This window comes from Balaenoptera musculus, chromosome 1, assembly GCF_009873245.2.
Source record: "Balaenoptera musculus isolate JJ_BM4_2016_0621 chromosome 1, mBalMus1.pri.v3, whole genome shotgun sequence".
NCBI classification, from domain to species: domain Eukaryota; kingdom Metazoa; phylum Chordata; class Mammalia; order Artiodactyla; family Balaenopteridae; genus Balaenoptera; species Balaenoptera musculus.
The window spans coordinates 26,974,406-26,996,688 of NC_045785.1; the positions used below are offsets into that span (position 1 = coordinate 26,974,406).

At 48.7% G+C, this 22,283-nt stretch overlaps 1 protein-coding gene across 1 annotated transcript in view; it reads right to left on the minus strand.

Annotated features, from left to right (window-relative positions):
* The window catches only part of CSMD2 (CUB and Sushi multiple domains 2), a 653,956-nt gene that overhangs the window by 426,470 nt on the left and 205,203 nt on the right, over positions 1 to 22,283 (minus strand). The window contains exon 4 of the mRNA XM_036829393.1: positions 8,834 to 9,028. Within this exon, the coding sequence (XP_036685288.1) occupies positions 8,834 to 9,028 (195 nt within the window). The remainder of the gene's footprint in view (positions 1 to 8,833; positions 9,029 to 22,283) is intronic.

Below are 22,283 nucleotides of genomic sequence, written 5' to 3' on the forward strand. Positions count from 1 at the left end.
TTCTCTCCTAAAGAGCTCCTGGTACAAGTTAAAGAGGAGGGTCAAAGGGAAACCGCAGGAGACGGGGCACTCCCTGGCCTGGTGGACCCGTGCAGGGGATGTACCTATGAGGGGACCAAGTTGTTGGGTCCCGGACCAAACTGCAGGAGCTCTGGAAGTAACGGTGCCATCATGAGTCTCTTGCCATGGGTCACAGGCCATCGTGCTTGTCTACAGTAGACGGGGGAGGCCAAGGTCGTGGCTGGTAGGCACATGGACTTGGGCAGAATCACCCTCTAGCTGTGCGACCACAGGCAAAGTACCTCACCTCACCAGGTCTCAGTTCCCTCACTGTAAGATCTTAACATCCTGGGGTTTTTGTAAGGATTAAATTAGATAACACAAGGTCTGGCATATCGTTAAGTGCTTGATAAATGCCGGCCAGTGATGGCCGTGGCTGTGAGAATCACGACAGCTAACTGTCACTGAGTCATTACTGTGAACAGGGCCCTCTGCTGCGAGTGGAGTATTGATCAACTTGAGCCTCACTTCACCTTCTGAGTTAAGTACTATTGTTATTGTAATTCACAGGTGAGAAAACCAGGGCACAGAGAAGGGCACTCACACCCACAGTCACTCAGCTAGTGGGTGTGAGTGTCAAGGCCAGGATTTGAATCCAGGTGATCGGACTCCAGAGCCCATGTTCTGCGTGGTTCTGGTTCTGTAATAGTAACAGCAGTGATGGCAAAGGCGACAGGAGAAGGACTAGTGACCCCAGCGGTAGTAGAGGGACCCCGCAGTTAGGAATGCCCTCTGGGAGCCATGGTCCATGCCAAGTCCCTGGGCTTAGAATCACTCAAGGTCCACACTGTCTGGCATGGTATTTGGTGCTTTCTGTATGTTGTACAATTTGAACAGCACAAGGGGGCCCAGCATGCAGTCCCCAGGCCCTCCTGGCTATCTCCATTGTCACGCAGGGTCTCTCACCCCTCTCCTGATCTCTTTCTAGCTTGGAACCGCCCCCAGCCACAGAACTGATACCCCCTACTTGGAGATCTCACAGGCAACTCAAACTTGACCCAGACAAAATGAGCTCTCGTGACTGTATTTAGGGCACACACTTCCTACTCCCTGTCCCAGCCGTCCCCATCTTGGTCACTGGCATCCCCACCCTGCCAGCACTCCAGAAAGAGCCTAGGAGTCAACCCTGACCCTTTGTTCCATCAGCACCTACATGCCTTCCATCAGCAAGGCTGTTGGCTGTGCGCCTAAACCACGGCCCCAGTTTACCCCCTTCCCTCCACCTCTACCACGGCCACCCTTGACCGAGATGCGTCGTCTCCAGCCTGCACACCTGCAGTAGCTGCCTCCTAACTGGCCTCCTAGTTGTGCCTCTTGCCAGCTACAATCCCTCTCCCTTCTAGCACCCAGGGTGATCATTTCAGAAAATGCTGAAAAGCCTTCCCTGGCTCCCTCCTGAATTTAGAAGCAAACCCACACTTCTGGTCCTGCTCCACCACAGCCCCACCCACTCCCCTCGCAGCCCCACCCAACTCTACGTTGACCGCTGTGGGTCTGTTTTCTGTTCCCCTAACAGGCTCTCTCCAACCTCAGGGCCTTTACACCTGCTGTTCCTTTTGCTGGGAATGCCCTTCCCCAGGTCATCACATAACAGGCTCCTTGTCATTCGGGACTCAGTTCAAATGCCACCTCCTCAGAGAGTCCCCTCCTGACGGCTCCCTCTAAAGCAGGCTTCCTTGTTATTAGTTACTTGATTTCCCTCGTAGTTCCTATTATGATCTGAAATATGTTTATTTGATTTTTTGCCTGTTTTCTGCCTGAGGATGCTAAAACGCAAACACCCCGAGATCATGGAACTTGGTCTGACTTATTCATCACTGCAATTCTCTGCATCTAGAACAATGTCTGGCGCTTAATAAATACGGCAGTTAATAAATAAGGACTGAGTCAGTGACTGGCTGGCACATAGTAGGTACTCAAGCAAAAGGTGTTAAATACTGAGTGAAAGAACAAGTAAGCAATCACCCTTTAAGGCCACTACTCATGTCCCCGCTTTAAAACTCAGAAGGGTTTAGCCGGTGACCCACAGCTCTGAGCTGGCATGGCTAGGGATGAATGTAGACCTGTTTGAATCCATGCTCTTTCCATGCCTGCCACTGCTTCTGTCTCAGATTTCACAGGTTCCTCTCCCTGGGGCCAAAAAATCTGCAATGCATCTGGGCACTGGCCGCCCAAGCTGCTACAGACCAAATCCCTGTCTCCCTGGGTTTGGGGGCAGCCTGCAGTGTTGGGCTTGGACTTCAGGGGCCAAGTCTTTCTTGTTCAGGATGCTTTCTCTCCACCGCCTGCCTCTCAGCCCCCAGAGCATCTGAACCCGATTCCTTCCCCATGCGGCCCTCTTTGATCTAGGGCCAATGTCCCTCACAAGTCAGGGGCCTGTTGCTGAAATCCACATGGTCTCCCTTCTTATGGATCAAAGAGGTTCCGCAAGGTTCAGGGCTCCCAGGGACTTCTGCCTTTGAAAAGGTGCCAAAAGTGACACAAAGTGAAGGGAGACCTTGCCTCCTTCCCTCTGCCACCTGGGCCAAGCCTTGACGGACTAGTAGTCTTGGGCTGGGCCTCCTTCGAGGTGAGACTTGGCACCTGCTCTGCCCCCAGACCCTAGATGGCCGCCATTCCCTCCTGGTCTAGGCTGTGTCTCCAGACTGAGCTCACCTTTCAGCCAGGCGGGTGGCGTTTGCTGTTTGAGGCAGAGGCACCACCCTCCAAACTGCTCTGTGAAGCCCTGGACTCAAAGAGCTCATGTCACTACTAGCTGCCAGGCAGGTTGGCGAACCCAGGCCAGTAATTTCCCTTTCGGGCTCGTATGCCTACATAATCCTGATGGTGAATTAGACCCATCCAGCCATCGGTTCACTCAGCAAGTATTTACGGACAGGATTTACGGACCACTGCCCAGTGGATGCGGTTTATCCACTTACAGATGCCAGCCCTTGAGAGTTCTACACGAGAGAAAGAAAGGTTTAATCCTCCCTGAGTCTGAACCCATTAACCCTGGCATGACCACAGCTCCTGGTACCATGAGGCACACGGGGAGCACCGTTCTCTGTTCCTTTCAGCTCAGCCTACTAAGGAAGGGCAGTTTGGAAAATCACTTTCAGAAAATCACAGACATTATTGAGGCTGCTTCTCATGCTATTCTTGTAGCAAGTGGTGAATTAGAACAGAGAAACGGACCCGAATCGCAGGGAGTGGAGGGCCCTGGGGGCTCGGAGAGCGGGGCAGCATTTTGTTCCCTCCCAGTTTTGAGCAGAGCTTCGTCTCAGGCCCCTCAGGCCCTGGGGAGTCTCCGGGGCTCGAAGCCCTTCTGAAAGCAAGATTTCACGTGCTCGGCTGGCTTCCTTGGTGTGTGCATTCTGGAAGGGAGCATTTTTGGTGTGGCTAATTGCAAGATACTTAGAGAGGACTTAGAAAAGTCGGCCTCGGACTCCTTCCGGAAGGGCCCTGTGCTCCATGCTAAGGAATCTGAACTTGACCCTGTCAGTGATAAAGAGTCACCAGCGGGAGTCTGAGCAACGTGTGATGCTGTCAGATCGGTGTCTTAGGAAGTTCACTCCTGCAGTGGAGAATGAATTGCCATGTGTGTGGTGGGTTGACTGGAGACGCTTTGCAGTGAGACAGGCGAGAGCTGAGAGGGCCTGGGACCATCACCCCTGAAGAGCGGCAAAGGCGTGGAGGGGAGTGTCAGTGCAGAGACGGATTTGCCAGGTCACGGTGACTAAGGGTGCAGGGAGCACGTAGGGTGAGGAGTGTAAAGATGCCACTGTGGTGTCTGGCTTGGCCACCTTGGATGGTGACACTCTTCACCGAGCTAGGGAAGGCAACAAAAAGAGCAGGTTTGGGAAAATAGAAGGAGTTAGGATCTGGGCGTGCTGCATTTGAAGCACCCTCCAGGGAGGGCTTCAGATGAGTCTGATATCATTGTGGGCCTGAAGCTCAGGACAGAGGGAGGGTTGGAGGTAGAAAGTGAAGAGTCGTCCCCAAGCAACAGTAGAAGCCTCGGAGTGGATGAGAAATTCCAAGAGAGGCAAGAAATTCCCAGAGAAGAGGCCATGCTGGGCCCTCTGGCTTTAAGGGGAAAGAGGAGGAGAAAAGTCAGTGGAGAAGAAGTGGGGAAAGAAAGAATCATCGTCATCTGAGAGGTTGAGAGAGAATCAGGAGCGACTTGGGAGAGAGCTGTGGCCCCCAAAGGCTCTGCACGTCCATGAATTACTGCTGTGATGTGAACACTGGGGGAGCGCTGTCACCCCAGCCCACTCCGCCCACTGAAAAGCCAGCCCTCGCTGCCCCCATGCCGGGACGTGCAGACCCTGCATTGCGGGGCCATGGTCTGACCTGGCGAAGGAAGCCTTCCATGAGGTAGCCCTCATCTTCTCTTTGACTAGTGGGTTAACAACAAAGATATTTTAACAGCCAGCCCCAGGGTTTCTTCCAAGTGAAAGCTCTCTATGTTAGAGACAATATCACCCTATACCTAAAGAGCTTGGGTCGGGGAGGGAGACATCAGCCTGTAAGGAGATGGCAAAGCCAAGGGCAACCGGGCTCTTGTGCCTAAGAAGTCGACAGAAGTCCTGAGACGGGGCCAAGGTCGAGAGGCAGCAAAGTGGAGGAGACTGGAGTGAGACGAGAGGGGGCAACGCACATCACAGGGAAGCCGGGGCGTGCCGAGACAGAAGCCAGGGAGAAGCTTCCAGGGGGAGGGGCCGAAAGGCTCTGGGGTTCCTGACTGCTCCGATTTTCATTTCAAGCCACTTGCATTGTTGAGATGTGAAGTCCCTGCATTGCCACAAACCTCCAGTAAAGGCTGTGCTGCATGCAAACACCTTTGTTAATGGTTTTGTCTTTGTTTTGGGGCAGGGGTCAGGAAAAATGGGCCAAGTTTTCAACCTAGGTTGGCAGAGCAGAACCAAGGGAGGTGAGGCATGGCAGTGAGTTCAAGGTTCAAAGGAAGCTAGAGCTGACAAAGATTCCTGAAAATACTTGGAGGGATTGTAGATTTCCACCTCATTAAGATGGGCTACCGATGTGAATTGTACTTCAGAGGACAGGGTGATAGTCCCTCTGCCTCTGATATTTGGGCTACAATTGTCTTTAGTTTCCACATTGATTAAAAAAGTATGATATTTATAGTTCTGTAAAAAGAACGAGAACTGTGTGTTCCGTTTCACGGCTTAAATACTTAATTTCATTTACTATCATGTTACACATTCTATTACCATGTCACAACTCTGATGCCTCTCCTTGGAAGATCAGAGTGTTAAACCGTGACATCCTCTGGGTAGGGAGTGGGTAGAGGTGCTATCAGGAAGAGTGGAAACAGCAGATTCAGACCACGGTTAGGCCACTCAGGGCCACACACTTGTGTGTAGGGGCCAAGGTCTCACCTGATTGGTTTGGACATTCCCAGTATCAATCATATGAAGAGAGACATGTCCCAAGTTATCCCATGTTAGAAAGGGGGCCTGAGAGGAGGGGACTTAGGAAGGCGAGAAAGGAGACTAGCTTCCCCAGGCTCCATCAAAAAGGACCAACAAGGCTGAGGCCAATTCTATTAGGTGAGGAGGGCTAAACAAACACGGAGTCAAGCAGCAACTCAGATTGATTGTTTGTGGCTTGCCTGTTTGGAAAGAATTCACAGCTGCCTCCGGACTCAAGCAGGAAGGGTGCTATGATCAATTAATTATGCCTCCCATGGGAATGGTAGAAGAGAAAGGGATCTATGTGCCAAGTATTTTCCATTGCTCGTGTAGACAGTAAAATGGGTGTGAGCCTATGGTGGAAGGAGGGAGCTGCTTCTCCTCGAGCTAGTCTTCTGATAGTAATTACAGAAAACCTTCCTCTAAACTTGAACCCAAGGAGAGCTACTTGTTGCAATCACTTCTCAACTCCTTGAAACAATCCTCCTAGACTTATACCTGGGTGTTCGGAGATCCATGGGATTTCAAGATGAGGGTTTCAAGAAGGAAAGAGTGGTCAAGAATGCAAAAGCCTGTTGAGACATCGAGGAATATAAGGGCCAAAACAATTCCCATCTGACTTGGCAACGTGATGCAAAATATTTGCTGCAAAGGCCAGTTTGCAGGAGAGTAAGTGGGAGATGAGGATAGACAAGGCTGGGTGGAGCTTTCAAGATGCTGGGCATTGTTGGTGGCATAAGGAAACCATTCTCATGATGTCACAGTTTGTATAAGGTGGTTAAAAATATCTACATGTATTATAATCTCAATCATCTATATATTCACAATATATGCATGTATGCAATATGTATTAGACAAAGCTGGAGGCATAATCCTCCCAGACTTCAGACAATACTATAACGCTATAGTAATCAAAACAGTATGGTATTGCACACAAAAACAGACGTATGGATCAATGGAACAGAATAGAGACCCCAGAAATAAACCCACATGCCTACAGTCAATTAATCTTCAACAAAGGAGGCAAGAACATATGATGGAGAACAGTCTCTTCAGCAAATGGTGTTGGGAAAGCTGGACAGCCACATGTAAATCAATGAAGTTAGAACACTCCCTCACACCACACACAAAAATAAACTCAAAACGGCTTAAAGACTTAAATAGAAGACATGACACTGTAAAACTCCTAGAAGAGAACATAGGCAAACATTCTCAGATATATATTGTACCAATGTTTTCTTCACTCAGTCTACCAAGGCAAAAGAAATAAAAGCAAAAGTAAACAAATGGGACCTAATCAAACTTATAGGAAACCATCAACAAAATGAAAAGACAACCTACAGCATGGGAGAAAATATTTGCAAACAATGCGACCAACAAGGGCTTAAATTCCAAAATATACAAACAGTTCAATATCAAAAACACAACCCAATCAAAAAATGGGCAGAAGACCTAAATAGGCATTTTCCAAAGAAGACATACAGATGGCCAACAGGCACATGAAAAGATGCTCAACATCACTAATTATTAGAGAATTGCAAATCAAAACTACAAGGAGGTACCACCTCACACCAATCAGAATGGCCATTAGCAGAAAGTCTACAAATAATAAATGCTGGAGAGGAGGGAAATGTGGAGATAAGGGAACCCTCCTGCACTGTTGGCGGGAATGTACATTGGTGCAGCCACTATGGAGAACAGTATGGAGGTTCCTTAAAAAACTAAAAATAGAGTTGCCATATGATCCAGCAATCCTGTTCCTGGGCATATATCCAGAAAAGAGGAAAACTCTACCTCGAAAAGATACATGCACCCAATGTTCATAACAGCAGTATTTACCATAGGCAAGACATGGAAGCAACCTAAATGTGCATCAACAAATGAATGGATAAAGAAGATATTATACACACACACACACACACACACACACACACACACACACACTGGAATATTACTGAGCCATCAAAAAGAATGAAATAATGCCATTTGCAGCAACATGAATGGACCTAAAGATTATCACACTAAGTGAAGTAAGTCAGAGAAGACAAATACCATACATCATTTACATGTAGAATCTTAAAAAAAATGATATAAATGAACTTATTTACAAAACAGAAACAGATTCACAGACAAAGAAAACAAATTTATGGTTACCAAAGGGGAAGCCAGGGGCAGGGGGAGGATAAATTAGGAGCTTGGGATTAACAGATATATATACTATTATAAATAAAATAGTATATTTTAAAATATACTATTTTATATACAAATATATATATATAGTATAAATAGTATATATAAAATATACTATTTTATATACTATTGTATATAAAATAGATAAATAACAAGGTTCTACTGTATAGCACAGAGAGCTATATTCAATATCTTGTAATAACCTATAATGGAAAATAATCTGAAAAAGAATATATATATATATATGTATATCTGTATCACGTTGCTGTACACCTGAAACTAACACAGCATTGTAAATCAACTATACTTCAATTTCAAAAAAAGAGGAAGAAGATGGGAAGGGAATATATGAAAATCGCGGTTAAAATGGGTAAATTTTGTTTCTTCTTTATTCCCTTCTGTATTTTCTAAGCTCACTTAAAATGATCATGTGCTATTTTTATCATCAGATAAGAGGCATGGGCAATTATTTTTGAAATAAGCATGATTATTATGCGGGGGCAATAAGAAATAGGCTGGGAAGGGGGCGACCAACTGTCTCGGTTTGCCTGGGACTGAGGGGGTCTCCAGGATGCGGGACTTTCGGAGCTAAGAAATGGGAAAGTGCCAGGGAAACCAGGACAAGTTGGTTACCCTAGCTGGGAGGCTGAGACCAATGTAGCACTGAAGGAAGCTGGGGTTTCCTGGGGGGCAGTGCTGGGGTAGAGAGGTTTTGAGCATATTTGAAGACTGGGAGGAGAACACCATTATATAGGGAGAGAGGCTGAATTTATAGAAAAGAGAGAAGAATAACTGCCAGGGTGAGATCAATAGGAAAGCAGCTGGGAGAGAGCCGTGCACAGGAGACACATCGGTAACAGGAAGACAAATGATGTATCTTCGGAGATAGGAGGGCAGGAGGGAAGGGCAGACCGACTGAAAATAAATTTGTTGATGCAGGGGAAGCAGGTTGAGGGAGTGCACACCTGAGAACTAGGAGGTCCAGTGAGGCCTAAAAGCCCCTAGAATACCTGGGGACCCTGAGGACCCTTGGTGGCCCCCAGACATGGGCTCCCCATAATGGGTACCCCACCCCCTACTGGAGTGGATGGAGACTGGGTCCCATTGGAAGCTGCAGCATCCCTCCCAGGTGCTGCCCACCCCTCAGGCCCTCCCTGGCCACCTACCTCTGCAGGAGGGCAGCGGGAAGTCCCACGTGGCACTGCTCTCAGAGCCAGCGTGGCAGGTAAGCACGGCGTGGCCCTCCAGGAAGAAGCCGGGATTGCAGCTGTAGCGGACCTTGTCGCCGAGGTTGAAGGTTGCGCCCTGCTGGACGCCGTTGGGCAGCCGTCCGGGGTTCCCACACGTGTGGCTGGGGAGAACTGTAAAGAGAAGGAGAGACACGCAGCCCGTGAGCGGGTCTCCAGTCCTGACACCCGGCCTCTGAGCAGCGCCTCCCTGGGTGACCCTCCTCCCCGGACCTCCTTTCTTCCGTAGGACAGGGCTGCCTGGCCCCTCAGTACTCGCAGGGGTCACACGTTCAGGAGGAGCCACACACGCAACTTACACCTGGACATCCAGGTTTCCTGCTTTTTCTCATGTGCAGCCCTGGATGTGAAGTATGTCTGAACTGTGGGTAAGCATCAGTTCAATCCATTTCACCTGTATCCTGCCTTCACCAATCAAGGTCGTTTTAACTGTTGCTACAGAAGGCTTGCATGTCCTCCAAGTGGCACGGAGCCTGAACAATAAGATGTCTGCCTGAATCGTTTTCCAGGAACTTGTGTCTAGTTCGAATTAAGCCAGTTAAGACTAGCTCTAACTGGACATGCGCAAGCGTCTGCTTGTTGACTTTTGATGCCAGAGGGCCAAAAACTCCACCCTCAGATGGTGCTAAGCACCCACCCCCAAAATGGAGGCCTGCAGCTTAGTTACGCCTGAGCAGAACGATGATTACTGCACCTTTTTCCAATCACTTTCCCCATGCTTCCCAAGCTCCCCACGCCTCAGACCACACTGCTTCTTTAGTCTCTATCCCACAAATACCCTGAGCCCCTTGCCTTTGGGAAGGCCGATTTGAGACTTGTTATCCCATCTCCTTGCTTGGCTGCTTTGTGAATAAACACTCTCTTTGCTGCAAACCCCGGCACCTCAGCGCTTTGGCTTGCTGCACGTTGGGCAAAATGAACCTGGTTCAGTAACACATCCATCCCATCACTCGAGATGCCCCAGGGAAATCACTTTAATCTCTTGGGTTTGGTTGCTCTGATCTCAGACTCCACAGTCCTTCCCAATAAACACTATTGAAGGGACAAAGACAGTGGCACAGAGTAGGTGCTCATTAAACCCGATGTCCTTTCTTTCATGTGTATCTGCCCCAGCAGCCAGAGTTGTACTTTGGCCCAGCAGGTTTGGGGGAGTTGAAGGGGTCATTAGTGCTGGAGTAGGCAGTGAGGTAGGGAGACAAGAACCTGAGCTCTGATCAGACTGACCCGTTTCAAGGGGAAAATGGGGAGCCAGAGAATAAGATGTACAGTGTGCCACCTGAGCCAGAGCAATAACGGCCAGCTGCCAGTGTGCACTCATTATCCAGAGGACATGGTCTCGGTGAGGGTGCGTGAGCATCATGACCTGCCAATCAGGAGAGGGAAAGAGAGGGCACAGCTCCTCTGTGCCCGAGTCACTTGTTCAACCTGACTCAGCTCCCCCTACCCTCTGCCTTTCTTCCTAGAGTTGGAACTGCCTGTGCCCAGAAGGTCCCACCTCCTACCATTTCACACCTCCCCATAAGGCAAGGACAAGTGGTCACAGCCGTATCCAGATTGCCATCCAAGTACCTCTCCATTAATTCATCTGGCGATGGTTTATTAAGGCCAACCCTGAGAGGCCATAGAGCAGGGTGGTGGAAAGTACAGACTTTCTGAGAGCCTCAGTGCTTGGGTTCGCAGCCCAGCCTGATGGCTTACTACCTGTGGGACCTTGAGCTAGTCTTTTAACTTCTCTGTGCCTCAGTTTCCTCCTTTGTAAGAGGCGGTTCACAATAGTACCTTCCTCTGGGGTGGCTGTGAGAATTGAGTGGAGGTATGTAAAGCCTGGATACAGTGAGTACCACACAAGTGAATCTAAGTTCCCAGTCCATTGGGAGATGCATACGATTAAAGGTATGTTAAGTGTTATGATGAGATAGGGACGAGGCAGGGGAACAAACCCAGTCAGGGGGTAGTCAGAGCTGGCTTCTTGGAAGAGGTGATGTCTATGCTGAACCCTGAGAGATTAGTAAGAATTAGCTAGGTCAAAGTGTGTTCCAGGCAGAGGAAATATCATGTGCAAAGGCCCTGAGGCCAGAGATAACCTAAGAGCTCAGAGAGCCTGGAATAAGAGGGTAGGGGTGGCAGTGATGAGGAATAAAGATGAAGAAGTGGAGACAGCCAGCCTGGATTCTAGAGAGCTTCCCAGGCCCTTGCAGTACCCTCTTCCAGCCCATATTGCTCTCTTCCAGGACCCTCTTTGCCAGCCTTGCTGATCTCAGAGCCCTCAGAAAGAAGGCTTTCTCTCCCACTTCTCCTCTCCTCCCAGGAGGAGACAGCTTGTTGTAGAGGGAAAGGGCAGACTTTGGTACTAGCTTGATCTGGTCTGAAGCCAGGTGCTGTCACTGTCTTACTCTGTGGCCTTGAGTCATGTGAGCTCTCTGAGCCTTAGTTTCCTCAACTGAGAAAGGAGGACAGTAATATCTAGTGGTTGATGAGGTTATGATAATAACTGATGCATGGCTGGCACAGTGCCCAGCACAGAGTAGGTGCTCAAAAATGGCAGATGTTATCCTTCCACTGTACTGTAGGGCCATGCAGTCCTTGGGTGTATCCTGGGAGCCTAACACTGTGTGTGACACTTGTGGGGACATATTTGAGTGTTCATCAATTAGTCATTTGGAAGGGTTACCCATTGATGCATTAATTCCTTCATACAACGAAAATATATTGTGGGCCTACTGCACTCTGTGCTGGTAATACAGCAATGAACTAGACAAAAAGGGCCCCTGCCCTTATGATTTTGTGGGAGAACTATCTTAAGGGATGAAGAGCTCTTCCAGGCCTGTTCTCTACCTCTGACAAGTGAGATAACCCAGATGAAAGGATAGACTTCCATCACTCTGTCTATTAGCCTAGCTTAGAATAGTCCTTGGGCTGGTGGATACCTTGGCATTTCCCATGATCCCATGCTGCTGGCTTCCTTGGCATTTCCCACGATCCCATGCTGCTGTCTTCCTTGGCATTCCCCACAATCCCGTGCTTCTGGCTTCCTTGGCATTTCCCATGATCCCGCTCTGTTGGCTCCCTTGGCATTTCCCATGATACCACAGTGCTGGCTTCCTTGGCATTTCCCATGATCCCATGCTGCTGGCCTCCTTGGCATTTCCCATGATCCCACAGTGCTGGCTTCCTTGGCATTTCCCACGATCCCATGCTGCTGTCTTCCTTGGCATTCCCCACAATCCCGTACTGCTGGCTTTCTTGGCATTTCCCATGATCCTGCTCTGTTGGCTTCCTTGGCATTCCCCACGATCCTGCTCTGTTGGCTTCCTTGGCATTTCACATGATCCCACAGTGCCGGCTTCCTTGGCATTCCCCATGATCCCGCACTACTGGCCACAGTGGAAGCAGAAACTGCGATGTGAGTACGTTTGTGAGTGTTGGGGGTGGGAGGGGCAGGGCAGGTAAACATTTGGAGAAGAAAGCAAGCTAAGGTGAGGGGAGGGAGCCAACCGGGGAAATGGGCTGAGAACTGGTGTAGAACTAACGTTTCATTTTCCTCAACGAGACGCAAAGACCCAATTTAATTAAATTACTAATGTCAAATTTTTAATGAACCTGTTTCTGCTTTGGGCTTTCTTCCTTTGAAATTAATGATTGGAACATCATTAATAAATAAAAAACCCGATTCTTTTTAAAAAGTCACTCTCAAACGCTCACTGCTTTTTACTTAATGAGCGCTCATAACCAGATCGCTCTGACCTGGCACCTCCACTGGGACCTGGGTGTGATGAGTCTCAGTTCCAACCCCACCTCCTTTTTTATCTTTGCTCCCGAGAGGTCACACAGGGAACAAAGAGAGGGCAGACGCTGGGCTCAGAGAGGCCTGGATTCAAATCTCAGCTCATCCACCTCTGGCTGAATGATCTTGAGCCATAAACTTTACCTCTCTGGACTTCAGTTCTTCATCTAAAAATGAGGATACTTTCTTTTTCTTCCTATGGGGTCAGAGGGTGAATTGTATTAGTTTCCTAGGGCTGCTGTAACAAAGTACCACAAACTGGGTGGCTTAAAATGACAGATATTTATTGTCTCACAGTTATGGAGGCTGGAAGTCTAAAATCAAGGTGTCGGCAGGGTCACGATCCCTCTGAAACTTGTAGGGGAAACCTTCCTTGTCTCTTCCTAGTCTCTGGTAGTTTTTTTTTAGCAATCTTTGACGTTCCTTGGCTTGTCCATGCATCTGTCCAATCCTTCACCTTCACCTGGCATTCTCCCTTTGTGTCCCTATGTCCAAATTTCACCTTTTTATAAGGACACCAATCATATTGGATTAGGACACACTCTAATGGCCTCATCTTAACTTCATCATTTGCAAAGGCCCTATCTCCAAATAAGGTCATATCCGCAAGTACCGGGGTTAGGTCTTCAGCATATCTTTTTGGGACAGAATTCAACTCATAACAGGACTGTTGTACAGATTAAATAAAGCTAGATTTATAATACCCACCATTGAGTTCCTCGTATGTTTTGGGCCCTGGGCTACAAATTTATTTTACTTAATCCTCAAAACAATCATGTGCGACACCTATTATTCTCATTTTACAGATGAAAAAAATGGAGGCACAGAGAGCTTAAGCAACTTCCCTAAGGCCACAGAGCTAGAAAATGGCAGAGCTAGGTTCTGAATCTAGGTCTTTCTGGCTCCATCATTCAGCACTCTTAATTTTGGAATACAATACTGCTTCTGACAGAGACAGTGCCCAGGACATAGTGGGTGCTTAATGACCAAGAGTTCCCTTCCTCCCTTCATTATTCTAGACACTGAGACAAAATGAAGGGTGATTACCTGATTGTCCAGATTTAATTGTCTATCTTTTCTTCTCCAGTCTGATTTGCCAATCTTGTACTTTTTAATAGTGTCAAGGGCAACATTTAAAGTTTGGTCTTTTGTAATGTATCTGATGCACAACTTGCTGGACAGACAGAGATCAAAGATAAGCCACAAAAGCCAGACTTTCTAAGGCACAGCGTTCTTTGATTTTTGGATTCTGCCCATGTGTTTTTTTTTGGCACAGACATTATAACCGTTCATGCTCTCCCGTCTATAAAACTTCCCTTTGATTGCTTACAAAATGAAGAGTGGGATATTTACATCCAAGGCAGCCCAGAACAATATTATTAAAGCTGTGCCTGACATTGAACAATTCCATTGTAGATTAGCTGTGGGGAATTTTGTTCCTTCTACAAAGCCCGGCTCTTGCCAATCAACAAGATATTCTCAGTGACTGTATGACAATGAACCTCCTTTGTGGTTGGAGTGCAGCAAAAGCTACATAATACCTTCTTTTATTTTTAATGTGAGACTTTAGTTCCCATATTATAATGAAGAGTCATTTATGCTCTCTGGACAAGCACCCTCCATATGTTTTGATTTCTTATCTTCCATCAAGTAACTTGTTTCATGTCCATGGCCATACGATTGATACAAAGTGGCAGGGTGGCTGGGAGAAAGGATGCAGGAAGAAAGATTTCTTCTTCCACAGCCCCCGACATGGAAAGGGGAGATGGCATGTGTGTGTGTGTGACTTGAGGGGTAGTGGGCATGGACAGGGGAGGGAAGAATAAGATCCATTATTTTTTCAGTACCTACGCTGTGCTAGGCACTTCTGCATCACACATTATCTTAGTTAATCCTTAAAACTCCCTTGCTTTTAGCTGTTTGGCCTTGTAAACATAATTTACTGCACACTTACTATGTGCCATCCCCATTGTCAGGTGCTTTGCATATATTTCCACCCCAAAGATTTGTCTGTACTTGTTGTCTCCACTTCCTCTCGCATCTACATCTGACATAGTATATAGTTGATGCATTCATTTGTTTATTGTTTGTCCCACTCTGCCACAATATAAGCTCCATGAAGACACATATTTTTTTTTAATCTAGTTTGTTCCCTTCTGTGTCCCAGTTTCTAGAACAGTGCCTAGAACAGTGCCTGATGTATAATAATACCTTGATAAGAGTTTATTGTGTGACAATGATTTTATTTAATCCTCCCAATAACCCATTGAGAGAGGCTATTATCTCTCGTTGAGATGAGTGTGATTGCCAGAGGTGTTAGAGCATTACCCAAGGCCCCGTAGCTCACTGGGGGTAGAGCTGGGTGTCCACAGCACTGCCTGGCTACCGAGCCCATGTACTTTGCACCTGCGCTAGGCCATGCTTGCACTGACCGTTCCACATAGAGTCCACAGTGACTAGTGTACCTTGAAACACCTTCACAGGGGACTCACACTCATTTTCCTTGTGGGGATGACTTGGGGTGACAACCAGACAAGTCAACCCTTAGCCTGGTCCTGTACATTTCCTGCTACCTGTCAATCAAACAAAGGCAGGGGTGCCAGGACCTCAGATGGCATATGCCACCCACGAGTCCACAGGGCCCTGTCCTGCCAAGCCTCCTCCTGCCCAGCATCTGGCATCAGCTCTCCACTGTGAGCCTGTTCTCTTGGCTCACGTTGGCAATTTTGCAACCTTCAGCATCAGGGTCATGTGGGGAGTTTTATAAAAACACCAATGCCTAGACCTGTCCCCAAACCTACTGAATCAGAATTTCAGAGGGAGAGCCTCAGCTCCTCTGGGTGACTGTAAGCAGAGCTGAAACTGAGAACCACTCACGGTAACCTATTCATGTAGGTTATTCCATTAGCCCCATTGGCTTATCTCTCTGAGCTGTGAACTGTTCAATTTCCGGTGCCTTTCTTGTTACTGGGCTTTGACTTCTGGAAGCAGCAAGCCTGGCTTCTCCCTGGGATGTTGCTGTCCTCCGTAAATCACTCTTGCCCTCTCCTTCCTTCTCATTTGAGGATCCTCATCATCTCTCTCCGGGACCTCTGCACCCAACTCTGATCTCCCTGCCGCTGGCCCTGCGCCCTCCAATGCATTGTCTGCACTGACGCTCGACTGAGCTTTCTACAATGGCAAATTCACCACGGTCCTGCCCTGTTCCCCCCTCCGGAGCACACGTGCCAAAGCAGGTTCCCTACCACCAAGGTGCGTGGGCAAAAGACCTCTGGTCTTTTGCATGATGAATGTAAGAATAAATAATGATTTGAAAGATCAACCACAATAAATAAAAGGGAAGAAAAAGAAAACCATGAGAACCCTCCTATTGCTGTCAGGATTAATCCAGTCTTAGGTTCATGCAGCCCCATCTTTCTGTGATCTGACCCCTGTTGACATTTTCTGCCTCATCTCCTGCTCCCCCAATCTTTCCCCTGCACCACTTCCTCTGTGAAGCCCTCTTTGATACCCTTAGCATCTTGTATAAACTGGAAAACCCCAGGAGAAGACATCCTGATAGAATGTAAATTCAGGTATAATGTCATTGGCAACCAGCTCCCAGAATCCTGGAACTCCCAGCCCATTAACTACACAGGCTTGCTCTGGTCATTTGGTTAATTTTGCAATCTCACAGGCCCACATTTTACATGACAGGATTTTTTGGACCCCACTTGCAGATTTAAGTCAGGGTTTTACTTGTACTTCAATTCCTGCATTTGTCATACGACATTACAATTCAATCGTTCATTAATTTACAATACTCCAGCTTCCAAACGGGAGCTCAGTCTGCCTGAAATTGTTTGTTTAGGTGTCTATCCTGAGGGGCAGAAATGACATATTCTTTTTTTATCTAGTGTTTGATTTAATGCCTGGCAGGGAGGGAGCACCCTGATGGAATGTGTTTTTTATATATATATATATATATATACACATATGTACACATACACACACACACACATATAGTTTATACTATGTGCATATAAAAATATGCATTATATACAGGGAGCAACAAAGTAAAGCAGGGTTGGCAAACTTTTTCTGTAAAGAACCAGAGAGTAGATACTTCTGGCCTTGCCTAATGGTCTCTGTCCCAGTGATTCAGCTTTTCTGCTGTGCTACAAAAGCAGCCTTAGACAATACATGTTCCAACCAAGCTTTACTTATAAAACAGGTCCCCAGCCCACGGGCCACAGTGTGGTACCCCTGAATTCGTGTTTATTCAGTTACGTACTTATCCCAGGTGTACAATCTCAGGAACCTCCCCCCATCTCCCACAGTAGAGAAAGAGAACTAAGAAAAGACCTGTTTTGCTGGGAGTCAAGGAAGGGAAGGGGCTGTGAGGGGAGTGGGCTCCACAGGTGAGAGTCCTGGACAGGTGACTGGCAGGAAGAAGACAGGTGGTTGGCACCTGAGGACTGAGACCGAACTTACATGTCCTTTCCCCTTCAATGTGGCCCTGGAGACAGGGGGCATTGTGCGGGCTGCAGGGAAGGGCTTGTGTGAGTACGTTCAGTCCACAATCTTTCCCATTAAAATAGAATTCATGCTAGTACTCAGAGCTACTCTTTAGGCTGGTATTTATGAACCCCATTTTACCCCAAAGAGCTGAATTTAGAGAGCTGAAGGGTCACGCAGCTAGTTGCAATAATAATAATAGTCACCTTTTGGGTGTTTAATATGAGCTTGGCACTCTGCTCAGTACTTTATCTGGACTCTTCTATCTCATCTTACCCTGCCACGAGGTACTCTGACTGGTCCCTTTCGGGGGCAGGGGAATGAGGAACGATGAGGCTACTGTGACCCAGGGTCACACGGCTGGTTGGCATCAGGGCCGGGGCTGAAACCTGAGCTGTTGGACTTCAGCGCCTGTGTCCTTATCAGGCTGTAACCTTGACCTTCAAGGCCTGTGTTTCCCAGCATGGAGGCAGTGCTCTGGGCTTGCACACCGTCCCTCTCCTTGCCAGGCGTAGAGCACGCCTGACCTACACCCAATCAGACCCCTCGTTGGCCCCATCCCCCCACCTGGACAACCTGGGGCTGCACAGACATCCATCATCCCACCAGCAGGGGCCACAGAGGGGCTTTCGGCGGGAATTCTCCTTGATGCTTCATAACCATAGGGCCCCATGGCCTCCCCTCTCTCATCTGAGATTCTTTAGAAGCAAAACCGAAAAGGTTACATCCTAGGCCCCAGAACAGAGTTGCCAGTTAAAATCTAGGACACCCAGTTAAATCTGAATTTCAGAGAAACACAAATTCTTTTTTTAGTATAAGTATATCCCATGCAACATTTGGGATATACCTATACTAAAAAGTATTTGTTATTTGAAATTCAAATTTAACTGGGCATCCTGGATCTTCATTTGCTAATTTTATCAACTCTGCTCCAGAGGGGCGTATTCTCTCCATCAATAACTTCAGCTTCTTAAGGAACTGGGGGTTTCTCTGGGGAAAAGGGGAAGAGGACAAGGAGAGAGATAGCCCAGCTTTAAGGAACTCAACACTGAACCAGAAGAGAGGCTGCAGAGAGGAAAGTTCAGAGCCCCCAGGGTGGGGCCTGCGGAAGTTTACGGTCCAGCAGGATTACAGGGGAGCAGTGAGGTGGGCGGCCTCCTCCTTCCCCCAGTCAACTCTCTAAGGGAAGCTCCGGGTGTTAGTTTGCACACCCTTGTCCCTCTCCTGTTTCAGGAGACTGTGCTATGCCTTAGCCCCTCTGATGAACAGCTTGAGGCTGGCACAAGGTCCCCTGTGACGCAGCCTCTGGTGGCCTCTGCATCCCTGAGCCCCGCTGTTCCCTGCTCAGCCCTCCCTGCCCCCATCACACACTAGCACTGGGATTTTCCACCTCGTCGAGACAGACCAATGCATGGAACATCAGTGGTACCCTATGGGGCAGCACAGAGAATACTGTCAGTGTTAGGCTTAGAATAGCTAACCATGCAATTTGGGGCTAAATTTGATTAATTGCAGAATGACGCCTAGAGGTGTTTCCCAAAGTACATTCCATAAAACACAGGCTGAGAAATAAGTTCCACGAGAAAAGCATTCAGGGGGTCAAGGAACTTTGGAAAATGCTGCAGAAGTTCTCTCCTCTGGAAGAAACAAATGCTTACGAATTTATCTCAGAGGTTCTGCAGAAGAGAAACCTATTAAACCTTGCTTCAACCAGAATCTCCACGAAATTGACCATAGAAGCTCTCCTCTCCCTTTTTAATTTTTTTTCCTCAGAAACACCTATTAGCTTCTGAATTGTTCTGTGGAACACACTTTGGGAATTGCTAGATTCTAGATAAGAAAAACCTGGGTTGCTTTGTTTTCCTTATTAATCATTATTATCATAAAACAACAACAGCAATGATAGTTGACATTTACACAGACCTTTCTGGGTTAACACGCATTGTTTTTACAAACGTGATCTCCCTGTGGCACATTTCTTTTTCTGTGGGCTGGGATGGTCAGTAGCTTTGCGGATTGGGATCACTTCTTACCAAAGAAGCCAATATCACTTCCAGTTGAGAGCAGCCTATGTTACAGAAGGGCAAAGGCGTAGGTTCTTCCTTTTCATCTGACAACTTTTATAGCAGGGCACAGTTTCTGCTTGGCTGGGGCAGAATGATCCCTGACCTGCTGCACCTGGACTTCCAAAGGCTTGTGGCCAGGGCCAGCCGGGTTTGGTCCTCAGCCATGCCCAGCTGCAGATAGGCAGTCATGAATCCTGAACCAATCCTAGCAAAGGGGCTCAAAGAGGAGGCAGTGACCTGGGTCAGCTGGGGGTGCTGTCGTGAGGCTGGGACCCCTAACCCTGATGAGGCTGCTCATAAGAAAGGTCATCCTATCTCTTGCTAGGGCTACCCCACCGCTGCGTAACTGCCTTGCTTTCCCCTTAACTTCCCTCAGACTCTGTAGCTCCCTCCCCAAGGCTGGGTGTTAGCCCCCCTACATCCTGCTGGCCAGCTGGGAAGTGCCGTCTCTGTGTGCCATTTGCGATGCCCATGGCGATACCCCACCTGCCAACTCCAGCCCTGTGGACATAGAGCCCCAGAGCCCCTGTTCCCTCCATGTGGCCCCCTGTCCAGGACAAGGAAGCCTCAGCATACCTCACAGCCATCTCTCTTCTTAAGGCAAGAGACAGTTTAACTCGCATCCCATGGGAAGAAGCACAGTATTCCAAAGGCTCCGGACCCCTCGGCTTCCCGCTCTCTAAGAAAAACTAGACAGAGGGGCCTACAGAGCAGCAGAGAAGTGAGGCTTCCAGCCACCATCATCCACCTATTTCTCGTACCTTCTGCAAAAGATGGGGGATTCTGTGACTACAAAAGACCCTAAGTAAAAGCTGCATCTGAGTCCCCATGGGATCTCTGTAAATCCTCCTCTTGTCCTCACTTCCTTCTTCTGCATCAGCCCCATCACTTACTGACCACTTGTATGGACTAACTCCTCGTTGAACCCTATCTCATTTAATCCCCATAACAACACTGTGAAGTGGGTACTATCCCCATTTTACAGATAACGAAACTGAGGCTCAGAGACGGTGAGCTTCTCCATTCACATGACTAGAGCTGGGGGAGCTGGGAGGTACGCCCAGTGGGACTGACTCTTGCACCTCCTTTCTTAGCTGCTGCATTCCAGCAAAGAGGCAGAGGAAGGGTTGGTGAGGCTGAGAAGTTGGCTTCGAGGCTCCATTTCCTGCAGGTCCCCCAGTGGGGCCAAAGATGGTGCCTGGTGTACATTTTGCAGCTTGAGAATCAGTAATGGGGGGAGACAGAAGGGCCTGGCTTCTTGCTTGGCCATTTATTTTTACTCCTGTCTGAGCCCAACAACCACTCCAAAGGCTTCGTGGAGGCCCCGGTGCAGGCAGGGACCATTGGTCCATGTCCTCCAGGGTCAGGAGGCAGGAGGAAGGACAGGCTCTGCCCAGGGAGGCTCCTTACTTGGGGGTCCTCACACTCTCTCACATGGAAACAGACACAACAACATACTTTCACAGCCAATACACACAAATCCATCCATTCTGATACCTTCTCACACACACGCCCTCATGTGCACACATGCACTTACATCCTCATACACAAACATGCACGTGTAAAACCAGACCTCCAGAATGCATCTGTGCGAGCTCTTGCATTCACACATATGACAACAGACACGACACCTAGGCCCACATGTACCAGTAAACAAGCCATGTTTATGTAGCCAAATGACGATCCCCTTCTGGACAGCCTCTGTTGGGCTGATGACCCTCTCTCACCAGAGTCCACTTCTGCACCCAGAGCACCTCTGGGAAGCCAGTGTCACTCTCCCCTACACTCAGGGGCCTGCCTGGCACCTGCATTTAAGTTCTTGTTATTTCAGGCACAGTATGAAATGCGGGGGTGGGGATGCAGATCTGACCCTGGAGGGGCTCTATGCAGCTGTTGGCTCAAGCCATGGTCTAGGAGGTGGGCGGCAAAAGGCGTATCTGGGTCCGGGAGGCACAGAGCGTCACGGGTCAGAGAAGGGCTCCGGCATCCCACAGACATGGGTTTGAATTTGCCCGCACCACTCCTAGGCAGGGGTTAGCAGTTGTGACAGAAAAGGCAGCAGAGTGCACTGGTTGGCAAAGGGGGCTCTGGAGACAGATGGCCCAAGTTCAAATCCCAACTCTGTTACCTCATGAGCAAGTTACCTTCACCTCCTGCACCTCAGTTTCCTCACCAGTAAAATGGGGGTCATAACTGCACCCAGCTCAGAGAGCTGTTGAGAAGATGAAGTAAGATAAACCAGGCAAAGGGCTTATCTCAGTGTCTGGCACATAGTACACGCTCGATAAATTTGGGATATGATTGTATGTAAGTCCCTAGAGCTCCCTGGGAGAAGATGCTGGAGCAGTAAGAAAGAGAAGCAGCTCGGGGTAGCAGCTGGAGAGAGCAGATGGGCCCCTAGAGCTGGAACGCGGGAAGCCATCCAGGCAGGGGGCATCGCTTGGACCCCACACGGCTTTTACCGAGCCAGGCAGGGGCCTGCGGCTTCCTGTCTGAAAGGCCTCCCCTAGATCTTAATAAGAATAATTCCCAAATGGTTCTACTAAGCCCCAAAGCAACATGAGAAAGGCAGGCGACACAGAGGCCCAGGAGGTGAGATACCAGCCCAAGATCCTGCCCCTTCTCTGCCCCTCTCCTCACTGCCCTGTGCCGCCCTACCTGCCCTCGGCAACCAGCCTCAGGGATGACGGGAAGGACTAACTCAGAGCCATTTCCTGGAAGAGGCGTTCGGGGTGGTCTTGGCAGAGAAGGGAGGGGGCAGGCACACAGGCAGGAGCACCCGGCCCCCGCGTGTGTCTCAGGCTCTTGTCCCTTGTGTGACTGATTCAGGGTCCCAGCCCAGACCCTCCTGCTGGCCACAGACCCAAGTCCCAGCACCTCTGGGTGGCTCCCCGTGGAAGCCTGACACATGCCTCCAGCTGCACACGGCCCACCTCAACTCCTGGCCTCGCCGCCAGCCACCTGTGCCCTGGGCTCCCAGAGCCTGGCACTGACCTGGAGTCCGTCCAGCCCACTCAGTCTC